The following is a 21775-nucleotide window of genomic DNA, read 5'->3' on the forward strand; positions in this document are numbered from 1 at the left end:
TTTACACTATTTGACTATGCACATATAAAACAACTGATTTTAATTATCAACATGTTCAATCATCAATCATAAATATAAAAAAATAAATTTAACATTTGTTTTTTAATAAAGAAGGAGAAGACCCGTACTAAGAAAAAGAAAGACGAATGCGAAAAAAGAAGAGGGAAATGAAGAAAGGATAGTATTAGCACCGGCGATCGAGTAATGAAGAGCAAAACTCAATATAAAATGTCCAACAAATAGAAATAAAAAATAAATAAATTTGAGAGGAAAAAAAAAGAAAAAAAAAAAGGAAGAGAGAGAGAGAAGCAAAGGCGAAGCTTGGAAGATTGAAATCCAGTGAGTGAGGTTCGAGATTTGTGAGCAATTCGTGAACTTTGCGAAGGTCAGAGTTCAATCAATGCATAACTACTTTGTTTTCCCCCAAAACACTTAGTCTTCCTTCTTCTTCTTCTTCTTCATTGTGCTTCCTTCCATTGCAATTTGAATTTTTCGTTTGTTCGGTTTCGGTTCCTTCCTTTTTCCTGTTTTGTGGTACCTCAGTTTTGATCTCTTCCCCTATACTTCGAATACGAAGTTCGAAGGCACAAAATTTGGCGAAACAATGAGGGTTTAAATTGGTGCAGTGATGTAATGTTCGTTTCGCACTGTTCGACACGATAATGGTGTTTCGGACCCGGGTTTGGCAAACTTAGGGTTTTGATATGCCATTCAATTCAATGAATTTCAGTTTGGTTTGCGGATTTTCGTGCTTGGAGTTGGGGAGTTTTGTTGCTGTTTGATCTCTAGGGTTTTGGTGCGAGGAGGATGGGATTTCGCTTTGCATTGTGCGTTCTATTTTGTTGCTGAATTTGGGTTTTTTTTTGGGGGGGGTTTAAGGGTAACCCTGTTTTTGTGCAGAATTGTAAGTTTCACTATGGGTTACTCTGTCATTAGTATCACTCATGCATCTTATTTGTACGATTTGTAATTAGCTAATTTGGAAATTGGAATAAGCTGTTATGGGGGAGGGGAAGTTTAGTGTTATTTGGAAGCAGCAATTTGGGTCAAATTGAGGTTTCTGGTGGGTGGATTGTTTTTTTCATTTGTTGGGCGTTGTATGAATCTGTCTGGTGAGAAATGCAACCCCAGCAGAGCTCAAGAATTGATTTGGGTGAATTGAGAGCACAGATTGTAAAGAAGCTTGGAGCGGATAAGTCGAAGCGTTACTTTTATTACTTGAACAGGTTTTTGAGTCAGAAGTTGAGCAAGACTGAGTTTGATAAGTTATGTTTTCGAGTTCTTGGGAGGGAGAATCTTCCATTGCACAACCATTTTATAAAGTCAATTTTGAAGAATGCCTGTCAAGCCAAGACCCCACCACCAATCCATCCGCCAGATCCCCTGAAGTCTGGAGAACATGCTTCAGACATGTCTCCTGGCAGGGAAGATGGGCATGAACACAGTGTTGCCAGCTTCCAAAATCAAAGTCAGAAAGCACCCGTTTGGTCAAATGGGTTTTTGCCGGCATCCCCTAAGGTTAGGTCTGGAGTACGTGAACGGAAGCTGAGAGATAGGCCAAGCCCTCTTGGACCAAATGGGAAGGTTGATTCTGTTTCTCACCAAATCATGGGTACAGAAGACTGTGGTAGTAAGGTTGACATGGAGAATGGAATTCGTTCTCCATGTGATTACCAGAGACCAATACAGCATCTTCAAGCTGTTGCTGAGCTACCTGAGAATGAAAGGGGAGATGTTGTTCAGAAACCTGCAGAAAAACCAAGAATACACGGGAAAGGGCCGGCTGAAATGTCAATTGTTGAAGACGGGGAAGAAGTGGATCAGTTAAGTCGCCTGGGTTTCTCTAGAAGTCCCTTGATAGCACCACTTGGGATTCCTTACTGCTCAGCAAGTGTAGGGGGAGCCCGCAAAACATTGCCAGTGAGTAGTGCTGGTGATTTTGATAGCTGTTGTGACAGTGGTAGGTTGTCTGATACAGATACACTGCGGAGGCGCATGGAGCAGATTGCTGCAGTACAAGGTCTTGGAGCTGTTTCTATGGAATGTGCAAATATGTTGAATAGTATGTTGGATGTGTACTTGAAACGGTTGATCAGGTCCTGTGTTGAATTAGTTGGAACTAGGTCTACAAATGAGCTGAGGAAGCCCCTTGCCCCCAAACAGCAGATGCAGGGTAAGGTCATCAACGACATGTGGCCAAATAATCATTTACATGTGCAGTGTGCTGGTGGGTCAGCAGAAGCTGTGCCTGAACACAGACCACCATGCTCAGTTTCTTTGCATGATTTTAAAGTTGCCATGGAACTAAATCCACGGCAACTTGGAGAAGATTGCCCTCTGCTATTGGAGAAAATATCCATGCAATCGTTTGAGGAATAACTCATTTATGAATATTTGTTTTCTAGTTCTGGTAGCTCTGCAATGATTGGTGATCAGTGCGCCAGTTAGAACCAGATGGTGACAAATAGATACTTCTTGCCCTTTCAGGATGAAGTATTGGTTTTGAGATTCAAAGTGTCTTATCTCTGGATTCTCTGCTATTTATAGGGCTTCAATAGGTCAGAGATTTATTTAACTGCAACCAAGGGTATTATCAAATCAAACCCAGGATTGGTTGCACTGTTGTATGTTTTTAGCATTGATGTTGGCTGTATTTGCCATTGCTAGAGATCTCAAGGTGTTTGTTTGCATTACAGCTGATGAGAAAGAAAACTAAGAAAGTTTTGCAGGGATACTGTTATGTAGCTGGGATCAAGGAACTATGACTTGTATAGGAGCTGCAGGGTCGCTCCGTATGTATTTTTAAAATCCGAGGATTGATTGAAATTCAATATCAATAACACATTAACATCTATTGAAAATTTCCTGGTCATTTTAGTTTTATGGTTGTACTCCCTGATGTCCAAATTCATCAATACCGAAAGTAGTGTTTTTGTTTTCTAATATTGTGTAGATTTGTAACTTCACTACTTTTTTAGTGCAAATTAATTTGGTGACTGTAGTGTTATTTTCAATAAAATGTGAGATCTATAAATTTTGACACATTTCCTTTTGATCAGTTTAATGTGCAGAGTTTTTTTTTCTTTTTCATGAATGCCTATTGAAGTATCATATCCATTTGATGTTTCATTAGTTTTATTATCTCTGTTTTTTAGTCTGTGAATGAAAGGGAGTCATACTTTCGCCTTGTATTAGTTGATCATTAACCAGTTTGATGAATTTGTTTAAAATGTGACTAATAAAAGTTTCATATCTGAAGCAGCCTGGAGAAAATTGAATGTGAATATACACACACAAACATTTTCAAAATGGTCGTCCAATTGATTTGGAATTTATTTCTTTTAAAACTGCCATCTATTCATCAATTTCTTTCTAATGAAAAATTAGATGTATCTGCTAGAGTTCTGCTCTAATTATGAGTGAGATTTTTTATATTGTCATATAATTGAATAGTCCATAGCCAGTTGGGTAAAATGTTAAGGTAATATCATGGTAAGTATGTCTTAATGAAACGTAAAAGCAAGATGAACAAAAACATGCAATGAGTTAGAAGTTCGTTCTTCTAAATTATAGTGATCATGAGAGGCTGAGACTAGCCAGTAGCAAGAGGCCATGGGTGTTATTACAAATGTTCTCATTCTTATGTCTCAGTACGTAATTTAAATATTAAATGTCCATATGAATAACAGTTGTCAGTGATCACATATTATTTGTTATCTGTTGAAATTAAGACTTCACAGTTCAACTCTGCTGGTTTAACGTCTGGTGCTTGGGCATCTGTATAGTATTAATTTCCTCATTTATTTTTCTATCATTGCATTTTCCTTGTTGAGTTTGGCAAACATACCAACACTTATGCTTCCAAAAAGACAATATTTGCATCCCTCCTACTGAATCATCTCTCACAATCTACTGGGAAAGATATAAGTATGACTTGCAAGAAATCTTGAGAAACATAAATTTTTGTACTGTTCTTACCACAATTCTATTTGGACCGTCATTTGTGTTTCTGATCAGGTGCACTTAGTTGCTCATCCATGGTATTAATATGAAGTTATGTCACCCCATGTCACTAGAATCACCAGAACGACAAGGAGGTTTTACCCTTTTACTCCTTTACAACCAGTGGCAGGAAATGGAAGCTATGACCTTGTAGATTTCTTCTGCAAATGTAAAACCGATGATTGTCCATGTATTATGTGCAGTGTTAGGTATGCTATAAATAATCTGTACACAGCATCTTTAATGACTTGGAAACATCTCCAATGCTCGAATTCAATCTGGGTTCTTATTTTTACAAAAGATTTAAAAATATTTATTAAGTTTCGCTCCAATGATAACACTTGAATTTCTAACTAATTTTTTAGTGGATCTCATTTTATTTGTCTACCCACACATGAACTCTCTCATTTTGACTTAAAAATGACTTTTTTAATGGTTAAAAACAACTTGCTTGTAGGTGCTTATATTCTTCAATAAGAACTTTAACTCATTTGTTCTAATAGTGTTCTCAAGTTGTTTAATTTTAAGAATTAATATACGCAACTGTATTGGAGTTATTAAACAGTCTGGTTTTGTATAATCTTGGGAGTCGATAAATTATTTTTTTAATGTCTTTAAATTCTTAAAGGCTGCCATTTTATCACCATATGTAAGTGCATAATACTTAGAGCAAATAAACAAATTTGAAATCTATATTCGGTTTTAGTCCTTTTGGTAACCTTTCCATCGAAGATCCAAAGCGAAAAAGATATTTTCATCTTTTCGTACAATTGTAAAACCTCTTCCTGGCCCCTTTGTTGAAAACCATGTTATTATTAAAAGTGTTTGGTTTAGATGATAAAAATGAAAAAGATAAAAATAAATTTTTGTTTTGAATAAAGTATAAAAAGTAACGGTCTTACAAAAGAATATAATTTTTTTAAAATTAGTTCTCTCCTTCGTTCCAAACACATCCTACAGCTTTTGTTTTGCACTTGAATGAATGGTTGAAAACGTAAAATGTCTTTATAGTAGGACGTTTACAAGATGTAACATTGTAAACATGTATCTTAGATATCAAACAGGAACAGATTACAGATGCATTCTCATGACCTTCTTCCCATTTGTTAATACAAAATGATAAAGATATTGGATTTGTTTTTAGAAACATAGTCCGGGTGTATTAATCACAAAATGAGAAAGATACTGGATTTTTTTTTAGAAACATAGTCCAGGTGTATTAATCACAAAAGTTGCTGTAGTTGGAGAGTCCAAGATCTTATAAATCTCATTAAAGTTCCATACTTGCAAAGTTCCACACCTTGCAATTCAATCTTATCTTACCACGCTTCACAACTCTAGCGCTCATGCTGGCTAATTATAAACTAGCGCTTTTGAGAAGGGCCACGAACACTACAATTTGCATCACTCATTTGCAGTTAAGAGATACGGTGAAAGACTTTGATACCAATTAATAAGAACTTTCGGAGAAGTAATAACCATACCATAAAAGCTACTTGTTGTAATTGGAGAGCCAAAAATTCTTATAGACCCCATACTAAAATTCCATATTTTCAAAGAGGAACTCGAGTCTCATATCTTTTCAAACTTCATTTTTTGTTGGAAGCAGTATCCAATATTGTAGATTAATTGTGGAAAATAAAAGACAAATCAATGTCCTAAGAAAGTCCTACTATGATTTTCAATATTATCGATGAAAAATTATTTCAATTGTTATATATATATATAAAAGTCCTACTAACCAATGCCCTCAGTACTAAAGAATCAATTATTATTGAAAATCAGAAATATATTACATATTTTTTTTACTAATACTCTCCATCTAGTATATTTAGAGTATTAACATTTTATTAAAACAAATATATTTAAGCTAAACCTAACTGAGTTCCTACAAAACTTTTACTTCAAACATGCTAAAAAGATACTTTTTCAATGATTGATCTTTCATTTTCTCGGTTATAAAGTTGATGCTGTTTCCTTTAAGTGTTCTTTAAGGGTTTATTTATTTTTCTGTTTCAACTGAATATGTTAAACACGCAAATAATCACCACATAACCCAAAAAAAAAAAAAAACTACATTGTAAATTTATACCTGTACCTGGCCAAAGTTTAAAACTAACGTAATCATCAATTCGGTATAAAAATTCAATTCAATAAGATTTGCTTGGTTTGGTTCATATTAAACTTTTTAAAAACTATTTTTAATATTGAATTTATTATATAAATATAAAATATTGGGATTATTTGAGAATGTTAAAGACACTGACTAAAAAATCAAAGTACAATAGTTACAAAAGATATAAAATTTAATATTATTAATACACTTTTATTGCAGCTTCCAATAAAAACATTGTATTTATTGATGGTTTTATCAATTTAAGACTCCCGTTAGGAATATTCTATTTAATTAAAGACAATGCCTATTTAACATTAGATAAATAAGCAATTCCTGACCTTACGTCCTTACCTAATGATCTTAAATTTAACTAGAATTTTCAAAAAATATTTGTTCTCAAAATTTAGTTCAGATAAGATGAAAACTTTTTTTTACATCTAAAGCTCAGCCCCACTATATCAGGTTTTAAAAATTTGACATACACCTTAATCGTAATAAACGTCATACTATACTGAAAGAAAAAGAACAACTTCCTTGCCTACACTTTACTTTTCCTTCCGAATTCCTTAGTGCTTCTTTATGTATGGATTAAAAAAAAGGAACATAAGATGAAGGCTGTAAAACATTGCACCAGCAGATTAACAAGTTCCAGCAATGGCTTGGATTATTCTATAATGGGGATGAAAATATTGGCTATGTACAAATGACCAATAAAAATAAGTGAGGAGCAACTGTATTTTGTACAGAAGTGATGAAGAATAAAATGAACAGCAAGAGGGGTACAAAGAAATCAGTCTCCCTCGTCTGGCCTAACATTGAAATTGATGGGATCATTGGGATGGTGATGAATTTGACGGTGCCACTGATGCTTTGCAAATAGGGCACCAGTTCTTTAGCTGTAGCCACTGCTGTATGCAAGCCACATGATACGCATGCTCGCATTGCAGACTCCCCACTTCATCTGCAGCCACATATTCCTCCTACAGATCAAGTCAATTTATCAAAATCAGATGTTGTAACAATAAAGTGCATATCAGTTTGAGACAGATAATGGCTAGTCCTAGATTCCTTTTTGCAAAGGAGGGAAATGTGTGGCATTAAGAGCTTATACATCTTTACAATGAAATATACAGAAAGCGGCAGAGACTTTTGCCGACCAAGATTTAATTTAGCTCTGCTGGAATCAAATACCAATTTTGTGATATTGTCAATCAAATGCTGCAGAAAGCAGGTAGATCATCAATCCATCATGGACAATAAGCTTTGAGTCATGATGGTGCTTAATGACACCCTGACTGCGATGGAAGGTTCAAAACGAGAGAAAAATACCTGGCAAATGCTGCATTTGGTATCATCCTTATGTTCATTGCAACTCTCAGCTGCATTTTCAGAGGGTGGGGACTGGTAGAAACTTTTCTTTAGGCATTCTGATAGTGTTTCCTCTGTTAGAGCTGTGCTCACAGTACCCATCCTCTCTTCCAAAGCCAGCAGTTGCTGTCATTTAAGGAAAATTTTGAGAGGTGAGAATACTTGGAAAAATAAATTATACACTAAATGCAATAACAAAGATAGCAATCCCTTCTCAAAGCCATCTCCTGCAACTCAGCTAAAATTCAGACGACTTCCTCAAAAGTTGAAGTAGCATACTACCAATAAACAGCACTTAAAATTACATTATAATCCTCCACATTGTTTTAATAGCATGTATTCTTAAGAATGTTTTCATCCAAATCTGTAGTAATCGCAGAACTATCAAATCACAGTAGATATTATCAGAAAAAGAAGAGGAAAACAAGCAAACAAATATAACAAACTGAATTGTAGCACCTTATGGCGTTAACGAACCTCATACGACATGTTATCAATGTCCAATCGCATGTCTCTATGTGGATCGTAGAAGTTTAGTCCAGTTAGGAACAAGTTGGATTCCAGTAAACGAATTTGCTGCAAAGATGACAAATGAATGCATCAAATAACTGACCATTATGTCAAATAAATTTTTAATCAGGATTCAAGAATTACCTCATGTGTTAGCTCAACATCTTGTTCAATCCTATCAAGTGCCACCAATACCTAAATAAAATTAAGAACTAATTTAGTTAAAAACACTCACATTAAAGATCTTATATATATAATGGAAAATACCTCTGCAATACTATCCATGTTGTAACGTCGTCGAAAGCTATCCAGATTCATTAGAGAATGAGTGAGGCCATACTCTGAAGGAGATACAGGCATAACACCATATAACTCCTCACTGCCAGTAACTGGTCTACTATGAGAGCTAGGACAACTTAAGGGACTATCTACAGAAGTATGACGTGATACACCAGGAATATTAAGACCACCAGAACGGGGCAAATCAGGTATCTTGACAAGGGACTCATTAGGTGGCATGGGATTGGCATTTCCTTGGCTAGAAAGCCTTCCCCTGGTACGACCACTAATCAATTTTCGAGTTCTAACTGGTGCCATGTTGCTGTCTGACCTGTCCCTGTGAGGAGTATTCCTAGATATTCTTGAATCAGAGATAGATATGCCATTTCTGGAGCCAGAATTTCGTGCTTCTAATGAAGACCCGCTCATTTTCTTCCCTCTACCAGTGGAACTACCTTCCCCTTCACAATTTCTCTTTTTTATGACATCCTTCTTTCTGTTAAGGGTTGAATCTGAAGGTGAACAACCAGCAGGGATGACATCAGAAATAGTGTTGCATTTGAGGTTCCTCAATCCATACCTACTGGTACCAGCACGTGTCACTGGACCAGTGCTTTTAATTTCTTGGCCCCTTAATCCAGGCTTTGGATGAAAATTCCTCCGAGATCTTGTATTGGATACTACACTAGAGCTTCCTACTTCCATCATGGCATTACCAGACACTGTATTTTCCAATTCAGCTTGAACATTTGTCTGACTTTTTTCAGGGGGAGGGGCGAGTTTTGAAACTTCTGAATCATCCTGTACACTACTAATTTCAGATGAATCTGTCTCTAACTGAGATGATGGTGATTTCCGTGGCTTTATAAGCGGTTTTCCTGGGCTATTAGTCTTGAAAAATGTTCTAGAGGAGCTTCCAATTGCTTCCTTGCCAGCTGAAGAAGATTGGATTGAAGGTTTCAAAGATTTACCTTTTTCAGAAGAACCAATTTGAGCACCTTTAGGAGTATTGACTCTGCTACTACAAGTAATGCGGCTGCACACCTGACCATTTTGATCTCTGGCGTTAGCAGTATCTCTAAATGCATGGCGTATCCCCTTTCTAGGGACTACCACCCCATCAGTGGCTCTTTTAGCAGAATATTCATCCATCAATTGCGCACTCCCTTCAAATCTGTAACATGAAAGAATGGTTTATTACATCATCAAAAGCTCAAACAAGTTACACAATTGTACAAGACAATAATATTTTTACTAGTATATTGATAGCAATGACTTGTGTGCAGAACTCAATTCAAGCCGCAACATAAAGACTGGTAAGACTCAGACTTTAGTGCATAAATTTGGTTTTAGATTCCATCAGGGAATAGGACAATTTCCCACTAAAGTCTACAAACTCGACCTGTAACATCGATAAATTTATAATCTCTGGTGATTAATTCTATGCACTGAAATAACAGAGTTAAATTATATTTGTATTTACATAAAAATTGGAGTTATAAAAATATTTCAATTGGATTTTTGGAAAGAGGAGCTTCAGATGAATTTAACAAAGCTCATGAAGGAGAGAAAAGGAAATATTTTCACCAATTTATAGGATAAAAAAAGGGGTCACAAGACAAAGTCATTGTTAACTGCTTGTAGTGCGTGTTAGGGAGGTAAAAGCAGTCATTCTCAGTGAGCACTTAGAAATCTCTTTGACTAGAAGATTCAGTCAATGGGAAAACATTGTTGCAACACTCAAGCTATTCTGATGCCAAATTCATACTTAGAAAGATTTCTGCATGTTCAATGAAATACTACATGCTTAGGTAATTTGAACGACAACGAAGCAAGTTCATTAAATCACATATCAAAAAGCTAGAATACAGGTAGAATTGAAGAGTATTGCAGGTGTAAAAAAATAAGAAATGCCAATAAGGGATCAAGCAAATACTCAGAATCAGATAGTCAGTTTAACACAATAAATAAATAAAATCTAATAATCTCATGATTCTCCTTTAATTTATTAGCATTACAAGAGAAACCTGAAGCACAAATATTCAGCCAGCACAATCCAAAAAGGAAGTGAAACAGAAAACAACAAACCAATACACCATCAGATGACGTTGAAAGCCAACCATCAGAAACCATGATCAGGCAAACAGCAAAGCTAACATTTTTTTTTTTTCACGACGAAACAGAGAAACCCAATTTCCTCAAAACCACTCTATTCAAAAGAACCAACAAACCCGATAAAGCAACATGCTTTTAAGAGTGAAACAAAAACAACGATGAGTAAACGCAAAAGGAAGAAGAAGAGTAAAAGGGGGGCGTGAATGGTTGATTCCAGAAAAAGTGGGAGGACGCTTCGTTTTGAAAGGACGAAGGTTTGCCTCAAATATTCTCCAGACAATAACAAAGACTCCTTCTCCGATATTTCAGCGCTGAGAAAAAGCTCAACACTGACCACACCATACTCATCGCAATCAATTCACCAAAATTAAAATAAAAAAAATTCCTACCTCCACCACACAACCAAACATTTTCATCCATTAATTTCAATTTCCAATAGAAAAACATCAAAATTAAAATTTAATCATGCTTTATTACTATTGGTATTATTATTATTATTATCGTAAAATATATACTGATGGACGTGGACTAACTCAAGAAAACTGATACAAACAATTGTTATTTTTTCTTTTTTCAATTAAGGTTGACAGAGAAAAAAAGAAAAATAAGAATAGCGAGAGTTGAGGCGAGAAAATCGAATTCAGTTGCTACCTTTAGTTGAGGTTGTTCTCCGTTTGTTTGAAACAGAGAAGAGAGGAACGAAAGTAGAAGAGGTTTGATACAGAGAGAGAGAGAAGCAAAGTTCGGTATTCTAATCCAATGAAGCTCTTTTATAATAATAATAATAATAATAATAAGCTAATTTTTTTATTTTTTTTATTTTTTTATGGTTAGGGGAAGGAAAAAAAAAACGAAAAGGGTCGTAGTGGCGCCGTCTTAATTGAAAAGCGAGAGGGAGGAGATCTGGACCGTTGATTGGGAATGTGGAGAATGGAGAGTGAGGATTTAATGTAGTGTCACACTCAAAGAACCTTGCTGCGAGTAACCAACGTGAGGTTAATTTTGTGGGCGCAAGAAAGGAATGGGAAAGGCCACTCTGAATCCTAATTAAATTCTATTACTCACCTTTGTACCAATGAATCTCAGCTTTTCAAAGTGCTAACAGTGTGTCAAATTGGTCTTGGATTTGATTGCTTCTCAAGATAAAAAGAGATTTTATTTAATCTTTCCAATTTATTATTTGAAATTTAAATTCCATAATATAAGCAGATGTAAGATAAGCTACTTGTATCGGAATTAAAGAAATTATTAAATAAAATATATGATACTGATAAAAATAAATAAATAATAAAAAAAATTAAAATATCAAATATTATATCTGTAATTCATTAAACATTAATATTATAATTCTTCAAATATATACTGTTAAAAAAATTTATGCAGTTTGATAATCAAATAGTTATTAAATTTTTTTCATAAATAACTATGAGTTAAGCGATAATTTTATAATATAAAATACAAATATAAATTTTAATATATCATAGATTATATATATATAAGTTTAATTAGATTGAACTGAATTAATCAAGTCATCAAGATGTCTAATTTGGTTTACTGTTGTGCATAAATTTGTTATAAATTTATAGATATTTAAATTTGATTTTTATGAATAAAAAAATTAATTCGATTAATTTCTAAAATCAGAAATCAAGTTCAATCTAATAAAAAACTTCACTTCTTTCTTTTCTCCAAACAGAAAATAGATATTTAGTCGTTACTACAAAAGTTTTAGACTTATATATGTATATTGTATATAACGTGGGTCCACGTGTATATATGAGTTTTTTTTATAGGGTGAATACATGAGTTGTTACGTTTCTTTTCCTCCTCCCCCTACCAAACCCACTGTTTTATTTTCTCTTTATTTTTTTTAATTCTGTTACCTTTTATGCCATGATTTGGTTGATTTAATAAATTGAATTTATTAATGATTGTTATTTAAAACAAACAATATTGTAATTGTAACACAGATTAATCGATTGAGCTAACCTCTGGAATACAACTATTTAGAAATTTAACTGAAATAGATTCTGAAAATGTCAACTCAGTCAGTCGCTATTTTTTAAAAAATTTCTCAGTGACATCATATTATTTTATCTTGTATTTGACACTAATCAAATAATAATATAGGTAGTCACACTAACAATAATACCCATCATAATCATAATGATCCCTATGATGATGTTAATAATAGTAATAACATAAATAAATAATGATGATAATAATTATAATAAGAATGATAGAAAAAGGTTGACAAAAAGCACAATAAGAATAGTGATTATGAATTTGGTGGCAATGACCGTGAGAAGAGGAAAAAAAATAAATATTGTTTTCTAATTTAACCTCATATTAAAATTAAAAAATACACTATTGACATACTAACACATGGTATGATAAGCAAAAAATATATTGTTAATACATAAAATAATTGATTACGATAAGGTAAATAGCATAGCATATGTTAACTATCAAATAAATCCTAAAAAATATGTTTAATATAAGATAATTATTCTATCACGCTTTAATTAATTATTTGATACACGCACAAATATAGCTATTCTTATCTCATTACATATCATATGTTGTTGGTGTAATTTTTATTTTTATATATAAAGGAAATTTAGTAAGAAAATATATGAGCAATATAGTATATATGCACAAAAAATAAATAACATATATAACGTGTATATATGCATAATATATAAATATTTCTCACAAAAAATAGATAAATATATTTTTGTATCATATTGATCTATTTCAAATATGAAACAAGGTAACATATATATTACCTGAGTGTAGTAGCCTGACACGGGTAAATATTATTTTTTAATATTTTTATAAAATATTTCAAATATATAAAATATTTTTATTTAAAATATAGTTATTATTAAATAATAGTAAAATCACATATCTTAAAAAAGTTTTTTAGAAAATAAATAAAAGAGTTTATATTTTCAAAATCGTGTAACTCATTTAAAATTAAAACAAGCATTATAAATGTTCTTATTTGAAATAGATAATTGGATGTATGATATAAGAGGAGGATTATGTAGTTGAAAATAAAATATAAAAAGGGGAAGAAGGTTTGAAACACTCCTTGAGTCCTTCCTCTAGTATCTAAAACATGCACATTGTCCACCACGAAAGTCACGAGAATCATCGATCCTAATTAATAGAAAATGACCATACATTTTCCTATTCCTTATTTTGATAGTGACACATCCCCCATGTAATTGTATCATTTGGTTCATCTTTCTATTTCCGATCAAACTGCAAACATTTTCGTTGCATTAAATTTGCAGTATACTTATACTTATTATAATATTAAAATTAAAATATTTACTCCTATAAGATACCGTATCACTTACCCAACAAAAAAAAAAAAACTAACTCATGTCCCATTTTATTTGACTTGAAAACACTTTAAATCCTATCGTATTTTATTACTTATTCCATCTCATAATAATAACAAGTGTGATGTAAAAAGAAAAAAATAAGTATTATTTTAATCTTAAAATAAATGTTATTTTAATTTTTAATGTAATATATATTATTTTTTTATTAATATCACTAATAAATATTATTTTAACTTTTCAACGTAATATTAATAATAAGTTTAGTTTCATGAAATTACTATCATCTTTTTATTTATTTTTTAATTTTTTTTATTTGTGTAAAAAAAACTTAGAAGGACATTTATTATGAAACGAAAATAGTATTTTAAGGGGGGAAAATTATGAAAACAATTTAAATAAAAAATCATCAAAATTACAAACATTACATATTTTAATATTGTTCACTCATTAGTCATTAGTTAATATTTTCAGAGTTCAAATTATGTTGCCAAATATTCTCTAAAAGACTAAATCAATATATAGTTGATTTTGTATAGACTAATTACGTATTTAATGTAAAAAAATGACTGAATTAAACATTTCACATTTATAATTTAGAAAATATCTTTTTCGAAAAATCAAAGTATCTTTCGTAGTTTTTGTAAAGACGAGTTTGAACCTTTAACCTTTATAGTTATTTTTTTTTAAAAAAATGATTATATTATGTTTAATCCATCGGTGATTGATGGTAATAAAAGTGAATTATAAGTGCTTTAAAAAAAGTGAATTATAAGACAGACAAACTTTACCTTAATAAAAAGTAATGTATTTATTTACCTTTGGGTAGGTTCTTTTCGCCCTAAGGAATAGTCGCTTAAGTCAAAAAAATTTGGAACAGGCATTCAATAGCATATTAAATAAATATCGGTCTATTCTTTTGTAAAACTCGTCAAGTTATCTCCCCACTTAACCACTACAAATAGTAAATGGGATCATAGTCTAAGTAGTCAAAATTATTATATTGGAAGCTAATTAAAGCTTGTTTGAGAAAATAGTGACTTGGTCAATCATCGTTTGATTTGAAAAAGAATATTTTTATCTTAATTATAGAAAACATATTTCAAAAAAATAAAAGTTTCTAATTAGAAATAGAAAATAAATTGAAAAAAAAATATTTTCAAAATAAACGACTCCTTACCGTTCCATATAAATTCGCATAAGGGCATATTTTGCATATGGTCTTTTCAAATGAATATCTACTTCAATATTACAATTCTATTGCAATAAAGCATTCCTAGTATTAATTTTCCCACCCCAAAAAAAGAAAAAGGAAAACAGAGAGACTCACACAGAGAACCTCAATTATATATCCCAATCCAGTTGTTCCCAACAAAAACAACAAACGTAGATTGGCACAAATTAAAACAAGCTCTCGTATCCGATAAATTATAAGAATCCATAAGAAGAACAAGCCCACGTATGAAAAACTTGGGAAGAAACAACACATAATTAACTAGAAGAAACAACACAAATTAAAACAAGCTCTCGTATCGCATGCTCATTCCTCCACCACTATCACTTGGTGATGTTAACCCTTTTGTTAGCTATACTTTGTTTCTATCTTAAGGTCTTGTTTTTTAGCTAAAGATTTAGATAAGCTTAAGCCTATCTGGCTATATAGCGTCATATGCTAATTAATCACACAAAAAAAGGGGGCATTGCTGAAGAAAACCCACAAAAGAAATGAGTGGGGTAGGCAGTGCCAATTTGGACCATTCAGTGCATTCAATATATTTTAAATAAAACCAAATAATAATGGACAAAATGACTTCTTCCACTATGGTTGGCCTTAGCCACCACCACATAGTTGTTATTGGTGTGGTCAAGCTTTAAGGGCAAGGCTCAACTCGTGGGATTAGTTTAGCTAACATAACACTTTTGCAACTCAAAAAAGCTCTCTTTCTTTACCAATAAAACCATTGCTTCAAGGCCAACTGGGTCAGTTGCCAACATGTTTGGTTGTGGTGGGGTTCCACAAATATTTGGCACCCATTAATTGGAAATGGTTTCTAACACCTAAGCCTCCAACGTGGTTACCCCATAATGGAGATTTTCCTTATTTTCAGCTACAAAAGAAATAATAAAACAACATAAAATGGAGTAGTTCATGACAGCCTACGAACCAAGAATAAATTAAAATGACACCGTGGCCTTAGGCCTATGTGTGTTTGCAATATCAAAAAATCAACCACAAGAAGCATCGAGGAAAATGTATTACATGTATAGTGAAAAATCAAACTAATTATTAATTAAATAACTTTGCGTGGTTTAAAATGATAAATGTGTACATCTGTAAGGAAACAACTGAATATTTCTGCCGGTTAATTGCCAGTATTTATAAAAAAAAAAAAAACTGAGGCCATGATATTTTCTGACGACCCGTCAATTTTACATTTATCAGTGATAGTAAAAATAGAGTAAACCACATGTCTCTTTCTGACTATAATTTTTTTTATCTTCTTCAATTGGGCATGAATATTTTATAATAAATGAGAATGGCCTTCCTCAGCCATTTAATTTATTTATTTTTTAATAAAAATAGACAGTGACATTTCTCAATTCTCACATCACAGTGTTTATAAACGACAAAGTTTAAGGGGAAAAAAAAACATGGAAAAGTATATGCGAGGCCAACAACATTTATACGGTGATACTGCCAAATGCAATGCCGCCACGCCCCTCCGGCATTGCCGCGTGACCGCCCACATTATACAAACTCCAGTTGGGATCGGCCCAAGCAATACGTTAAAAACCCTAAAGAAAAATAGCATGTAATCGGAAGGGGAAAATAAAATGGCAATACTATGTCATTAGTAAAAGTTGACTGAATTTAGCAAGAATTTTAAAATTTTATTTCCTTATGGGTTACTCAAATATTTGTAGCAATGTTAATAAAAATACATCTTATTAGTCTCTTTAAAAAATTACCAACATTATGTTGGTTAAAGTGAACTAGAAAAAACACGTAATTTTAAGGAAAGATCATATTTAAGATAATCAGTGAGAATCTTCAACAAAATTATAATTATAAAAAATGTTGATGAATATTTTTTATTTGATGATATGATACAAAAAAATATTAAAATAAATTTAAGTTTTAATCAACATTAGTTTTGATATTAGTAGTCTTAATTTTTTTTCCCTAAATTGGAGTTACGGAAAGAAATACTAATATAAAAGAAATTAATGACCTATTCAAAGTATTAAAGTATATTTAAAAATTATTTTTTTTTAATGCGTGTAATGTTTGTAAAATATTATTGCTAATACTTGCATTTTGAGATAAATTTTGTTGTATGGTGGTAATTGAATATATTGCCATCGACTGTTAAATTGCTTGATTATTAAACTTTAAAAAACTAACTCGCAGTTAAAAATTATAATTAAAATATAAATTAATAAATTATATTATGATCCCTTAGTTTTTTTATAATTGTTATCTTAGGTTATTTTGCACATAAAAAAATTAATAAATAAATGAAAAAAAAATGATAATGTTATAAAATTAATCTTGTTATCATTAATTCATTTGTAATTTTTGTAGTCCATATCATTTATATTATAAAGGGTATAAATGAACAAAAATAATTAATAATACATTATAAAACTAAAATGACTTGGGATAAATTTTTTCGATTATTAATTATGAGATAGAGGAAGTAATGACAAAATCATAATGGCATGGGAAAGTTCCCCTTAGAGTGGGAAAGTTGACTTCACTGTTAATTAAAAGTTCTAATTCTTAAGAACTATGAATCGATTCCCCAAGAAGTTAAAATTAATTTTATAAAAAAAAGGAGTATTTATCTCTAAAAGAAATGACAAGCCCCCTTGTGCATTCACCCTTGAAGGTGGTGCGTGCCGCTACGTTTACAATGAATCTCAATGAGCAAAAAGGAGATAAAGGTGTTTGAGAGAAGCAAAGAGGGGGAAGACATCTAGAAACATATTGTTTTTTGTATCCCTTTAGAAGACTCTAGAAGAGAATAAGAAATGGGCAAGAAGCAAGTGGTGAATTTGGACGATCAGAGAATTATGAAGTTGCAGGAAATCTTTCACACGTTTGATTGGAACAATCATGAAAGTCTCACAATTGTTAGGTCTGAAGTACAATAACATACTTGTTGAATTTTTCATGTTAACCGTGCTTGTGGCATCAAAGTTTTTTTTTTCTTATTAATATTAATTGTTAGTTTTTGTTAATAGTGAGTGGAATGATTTGAACTTACAATCTTTCTCACTTTTTCCTTCAACTCTTAAATCTCTCTTTCCGACCAACAAGTTAATTTTATAACTCCTTTTCTAAGTTTCTATAACCAAAGTTGCCTTACACAAGCATTTACAAGTTAGCAATGGATGTGGTTGAGAAAGCATGTTGCCATGTTTGTGTGAGAAATAAACATATAAAAAGACAAAACATGAAATCACTAAAAGTGGGATGGTAGGCTAAGTAGTTTCTAAATTGAAAAAAAAAAATACTTCAAGTAAATAAGTGAGTTTAAAAAATGAAAAAAGTCAGTACCTTATAAGTTACAAGTTAATAAAAGTAGATTATGAAAATAAGTTAAAAACTACTAAAATTAACTTATGTACTAAATTGCTAGCTTATTTTGATCAAATTATCTTATTAACCGGAAAAACTAATAAGCTATTAGTATATACATATAGCTTATCAAACAAAGGGTTAAATGCTTTCCCCATAAAAAAAAAAACACACACACACACACACACATTCTCAATGCTTTAGAAATAAGGGCTTATGTAGAAAGGGAAAAAAAATAGAGACTTGGCACTACTTCAATTGTGATATTAGGACTATACAAACAAATAAAATTGTGATATTTCATTCTTATATAATTATCTATGATATAGCATTTAATTGACAAATATAATATTGATATACATATATATCTTAGTCATTTATGAATTATATATTATATTTATATACAAAATGAGATATAATATTAAATATATTTAAATTAAAAGTTACTTTTTTTATAAAAAATATCATAAAACTTGATTAATTAAATATTTTATTTATTATTTATTCATATTTTTCATATTCACGAAACAATTTTATTTTTTAAATGAATGAGAAATTTAAGTATTTTATACTATCTATCTATCGATAGATAACGTGAAACATGGTGAGTGATTCATATTTAGACTTAAAATGGCTACGAAATTACGAAACCAGTAGAGAGAATTCGTATATTTCAAACTAACATTTGAAGAAAACTGACTTGGAAAAACAATTTTTTTATTTGTTTTGGATTATGAAGGAAAAGGTCAACTATCCAACCCAGTTGTTCCGGTTATTCACAGTTTTGTTTGATAAAATAAGACAATTTATTGTTTTGATCAATGCAAACACCTTGGCTGCCTCCACAAACACCACCACCACCTTTTAGTTTGTGCAAAATTTGCGCTTTATGATATTATTAGGTATCCCAAACCCCCTTTTTCTGATTTTTATCATCCAACCAATATATTCTTTTCGTTTTGCCTCTTTCTTCATACATTCTCATCTTTCAAAGCAATTTTCGCTCTGTGCTAAAAAATTCACTCTTCCATGAACTTTCTTCTATCAAGGTACGTTTTCTGAACCTGAATCTTCTTTGCTTTGGTTGCTGCAAATGTACTCTTTTTTATATATTATTATTATTCTTTCGATATTGAACTTCAATTTGCATTGAGTTCTTGAATTTTTCTTGCTTCGACAGGTATTAAAAAGAAGTGCAAGTTAATCATTGTGTCACATGTCCCTTAGTTGTTTTTCTTCTCTTTGCATTTTGAAGGAACATATAGATTATTTTTACAGTATCCATGCATGATGATTAATTGATTAATTACTTGACTAAAAATACTTTAAGTATCTTTGATTTTTTTGATATAAAAATATCTCTTGATAGTCTTTTTATTTACAATTAATTCGTTCGTAATTAAAAACAAATCTTCTAACGATGATGGATTTTATTTTTCCTGTCAAGAATAAATTAATGGGAGGATTTCTTTTTAAAAAAAGCAACATGTAATAATGGGCTTAGATGTCAAATTATGACAAGCTTTCTCATATGTTTTACGTCAGGGAATAAGGAACGTTTCTTATTTTCGTGGAGATAGAATATGTTTTTCTTTTTTCCTGGTTAAAGTTGGAATAGACTTTTCATGCTCCATCATAATACATTTATTTTTCTGAATTAGTATCAGAAAATACATGGTGTCATCATGGTGGAACAATTGCAACATGTTATGTCAAAACTGTTGATCATTCATTGTAAATGTGTTTTTAATTAATCGTGATCATGTGCGTATCATCTATCAGATGTGATTGAATTAAAACCTTTCACCTCTTGGTAATATCGAACTTTGCCGCCTATTTCTTTCATTGTAATAAAATAAAGAAAAATCAAGAAAGTCTAATAATTGATGTGTCTTACTAGTCATTAACAAAACTAAAAATGAGTGGAGTTGACTTCATATATGTCGCTAGTATTTTCTCAAAATCATATCATGCAACAAATACTACTTACTGTTTACTTACTCCATATAGGAGGCACAATTGAATTTTTTTTTATTCTTGTAAATCGAAAACAATATTGAAAGGTTTACAATACGTCCATAATCTATTTAATTAATGGAGTGAAATCCTCTTAATTAGTAATTTCTTGGAATATTGATATAGTAATCATATAGATTTTTGCTAACATATGCAGGTTCTTCTCAATAAATTCTTAGGAGAGCCACCGAAATATATATGGCAACAAAAACAGAAGACACTAGTGTGGTTGGGAAGGAGAAGAAGGCCCCATCTTCAAATTCTCCCATGACAACCACCAAAAAGACCCCAACCAAGGCACCATCCACAACAAAGAAGGCCACCTCAAGCCCATCAGAGAAACAAGTCCCAAACTATCTCAAGCCCACAATCAGCTCAGGCCTTGATTCTCACTCCTCTTTCAAGCTCCCTAGGAATAATGATGGTCCCACCAAGCCCACTCTAAATAGAAGAAGATCTCTTGACCCATCTTCATCTTCATCTTCAAGGTTACCGAAACAAACACATACACCTTCTCTTTCAAGACAACACAAGGCCCTTGTGTCCCCTGGGCCACGCGAAAGAACACTGCCACTTCGATCTTCTAGTGTTCCTATTAAAACTACTAACAACGCTTCAAAACCCATTCCAGAGAGGCTCTCAAGGACCCCAAAGGAAGGGAGAACACAACCACTGAGTGCCAAGAAGAGCCCCAACAAAGTTTTTGCTTCAACTAGTAAGAAGGTAATGAGTAATGATGCTTCTTCTAACTCATCCAACGTTTCAAAGAGTGGTGGTATTAATGAATCAGAAGTTGAAGAAGCTGTAAATGAAGAGCAGGTTGGAGAAGTGGAAAATGTGGATAATCATGAAGAACTCCCACGTCAAGTAGTTGACTCTGAACATGAACATCTTGATCAAAAGCTTGAGGAGTCTGATCAACCTCATGTTCAAGATGATGATGAGAAGGGCATTCCTACAGTGCTAGAAGAAAAAGAGGACGAGAATACAAACCAATATGAGTGCAACATTAATGAAAGTCATCCAAAAATTGATCATTCAACAACTGAAGAAGTTGAGTTGAAACAAGAAGAACAAGAACAAGAAGAAGGTGGGGTTGTTCACAAAAGTGAGACCAACAATGAGGAAGAGGTAGTGGAAGAGAAGGAAGGAGTTGAAAAAGTAATAAGTGAGGAGGTTAAAGAGTTGAGGGAAGGACAAGGTGAAGATGAACAAGTAGAGAGTGAAGTTAAAGAAGAAAAGGTTGAGTCACCAAAGCCAAAACAAGTAGAAGAAGGAGGTTGGATGCAAGAGAAGAAAGAGGTTCAGTCTCCAGTATCCAATGATGTGATCGAAGAGAATGCAGGGAAGCAATTAGAAGCGAGGAGGAATAAAGTGAGAGCATTGGCTGGTGCATTCCAGAATGTCATTGACCATCAAAAAAACAAGTGA

The 21775-nt window shown here is 32.1% G+C and overlaps 3 protein-coding genes across 6 annotated transcripts; 2 read left to right on the plus strand and 1 right to left on the minus strand.

The window, feature by feature from the left end:
• The first annotated feature begins 63 nt into the window (after positions 1-63).
• Positions 64-3042, plus strand: LOC100799736 (uncharacterized). Its single transcript, XM_006578138.4, has one exon. It carries the CDS (start codon positions 1120-1122, stop codon positions 2377-2379), a length of 1260 nt encoding a protein of 419 aa, XP_006578201.1. The 5' UTR covers positions 64-1119; the 3' UTR covers positions 2380-3042.
• Positions 3043-6756: 3714 nt separating this feature from the next.
• LOC100787213 (E3 ubiquitin-protein ligase MBR2) lies at positions 6757-11180 on the minus strand. 4 transcript variants are annotated; one of them, XM_014774526.2, is made up of 7 exons: positions 11042-11180; positions 8264-9449; positions 8141-8191; positions 7964-8062; positions 7448-7612; positions 7230-7336; positions 6757-7098 (listed from the first exon to the last, which is right to left on the minus strand). In XM_014774526.2, the coding sequence occupies exons 2-7, from the start codon at positions 9425-9427 to the stop codon at positions 7011-7013; spliced, it is 1674 nt and encodes a 557-aa protein (XP_014630012.1). In that variant the 5' UTR covers positions 9428-9449; positions 11042-11180; the 3' UTR covers positions 6757-7010. The 4 variants fall into 4 exon arrangements, with proteins under 4 accessions (XP_014630012.1, XP_006578203.2, XP_003522664.1 ...); XM_006578140.4 differs by lacking the exon at positions 11042-11180 and adding an exon at positions 10364-10958; XM_003522616.5 differs by lacking the exon at positions 7230-7336.
• Positions 11181-20542: 9362 nt separating this feature from the next.
• Positions 20543-21775, plus strand: LOC100800267 (cilia- and flagella-associated protein 251). The gene has a single exon (XM_006578995.3). It carries the CDS (start codon positions 20543-20545, stop codon positions 21773-21775), a length of 1233 nt encoding a protein of 410 aa, XP_006579058.1.

Source organism: Glycine max, chromosome 4 (genome assembly GCF_000004515.6).
Source record: "Glycine max cultivar Williams 82 chromosome 4, Glycine_max_v4.0, whole genome shotgun sequence".
NCBI lineage: Eukaryota > Viridiplantae > Streptophyta > Magnoliopsida > Fabales > Fabaceae > Glycine > Glycine max.

What these genes read in the sequence shown, in the direction of transcription:
- LOC100787213 (XM_014774526.2), bottom strand. Translation starts at nt 9,427, where the DNA reads ATGGATGAATATTCTGCTAAAAGAGCCACTGATGGGGTGGTAGTCCCT. An exon ending in ACATGGATAGTATTGCAGAG is followed by an intron (nt 8,192 to 8,263) that starts GTATTTTCCATT and finishes AATTTTATTTAG; the next exon opens with GTATTGGTGGCACTTGATAG. An exon ending in CCAAATGCAGCATTTGCCAG is followed by an intron (nt 7,337 to 7,447) that starts GTATTTTTCTCT and finishes TGCTTTCTGCAG; the next exon opens with CATTTGATTGACAATATCAC.
- LOC100800267 (XM_006578995.3), top strand. Translation starts at nt 20,543, where the DNA reads ATGGCAACAAAAACAGAAGACACTAGTGTGGTTGGGAAGGAGAAGAAG.
- LOC100799736 (XM_006578138.4), top strand. Translation starts at nt 1,120, where the DNA reads ATGCAACCCCAGCAGAGCTCAAGAATTGATTTGGGTGAATTGAGAGCA.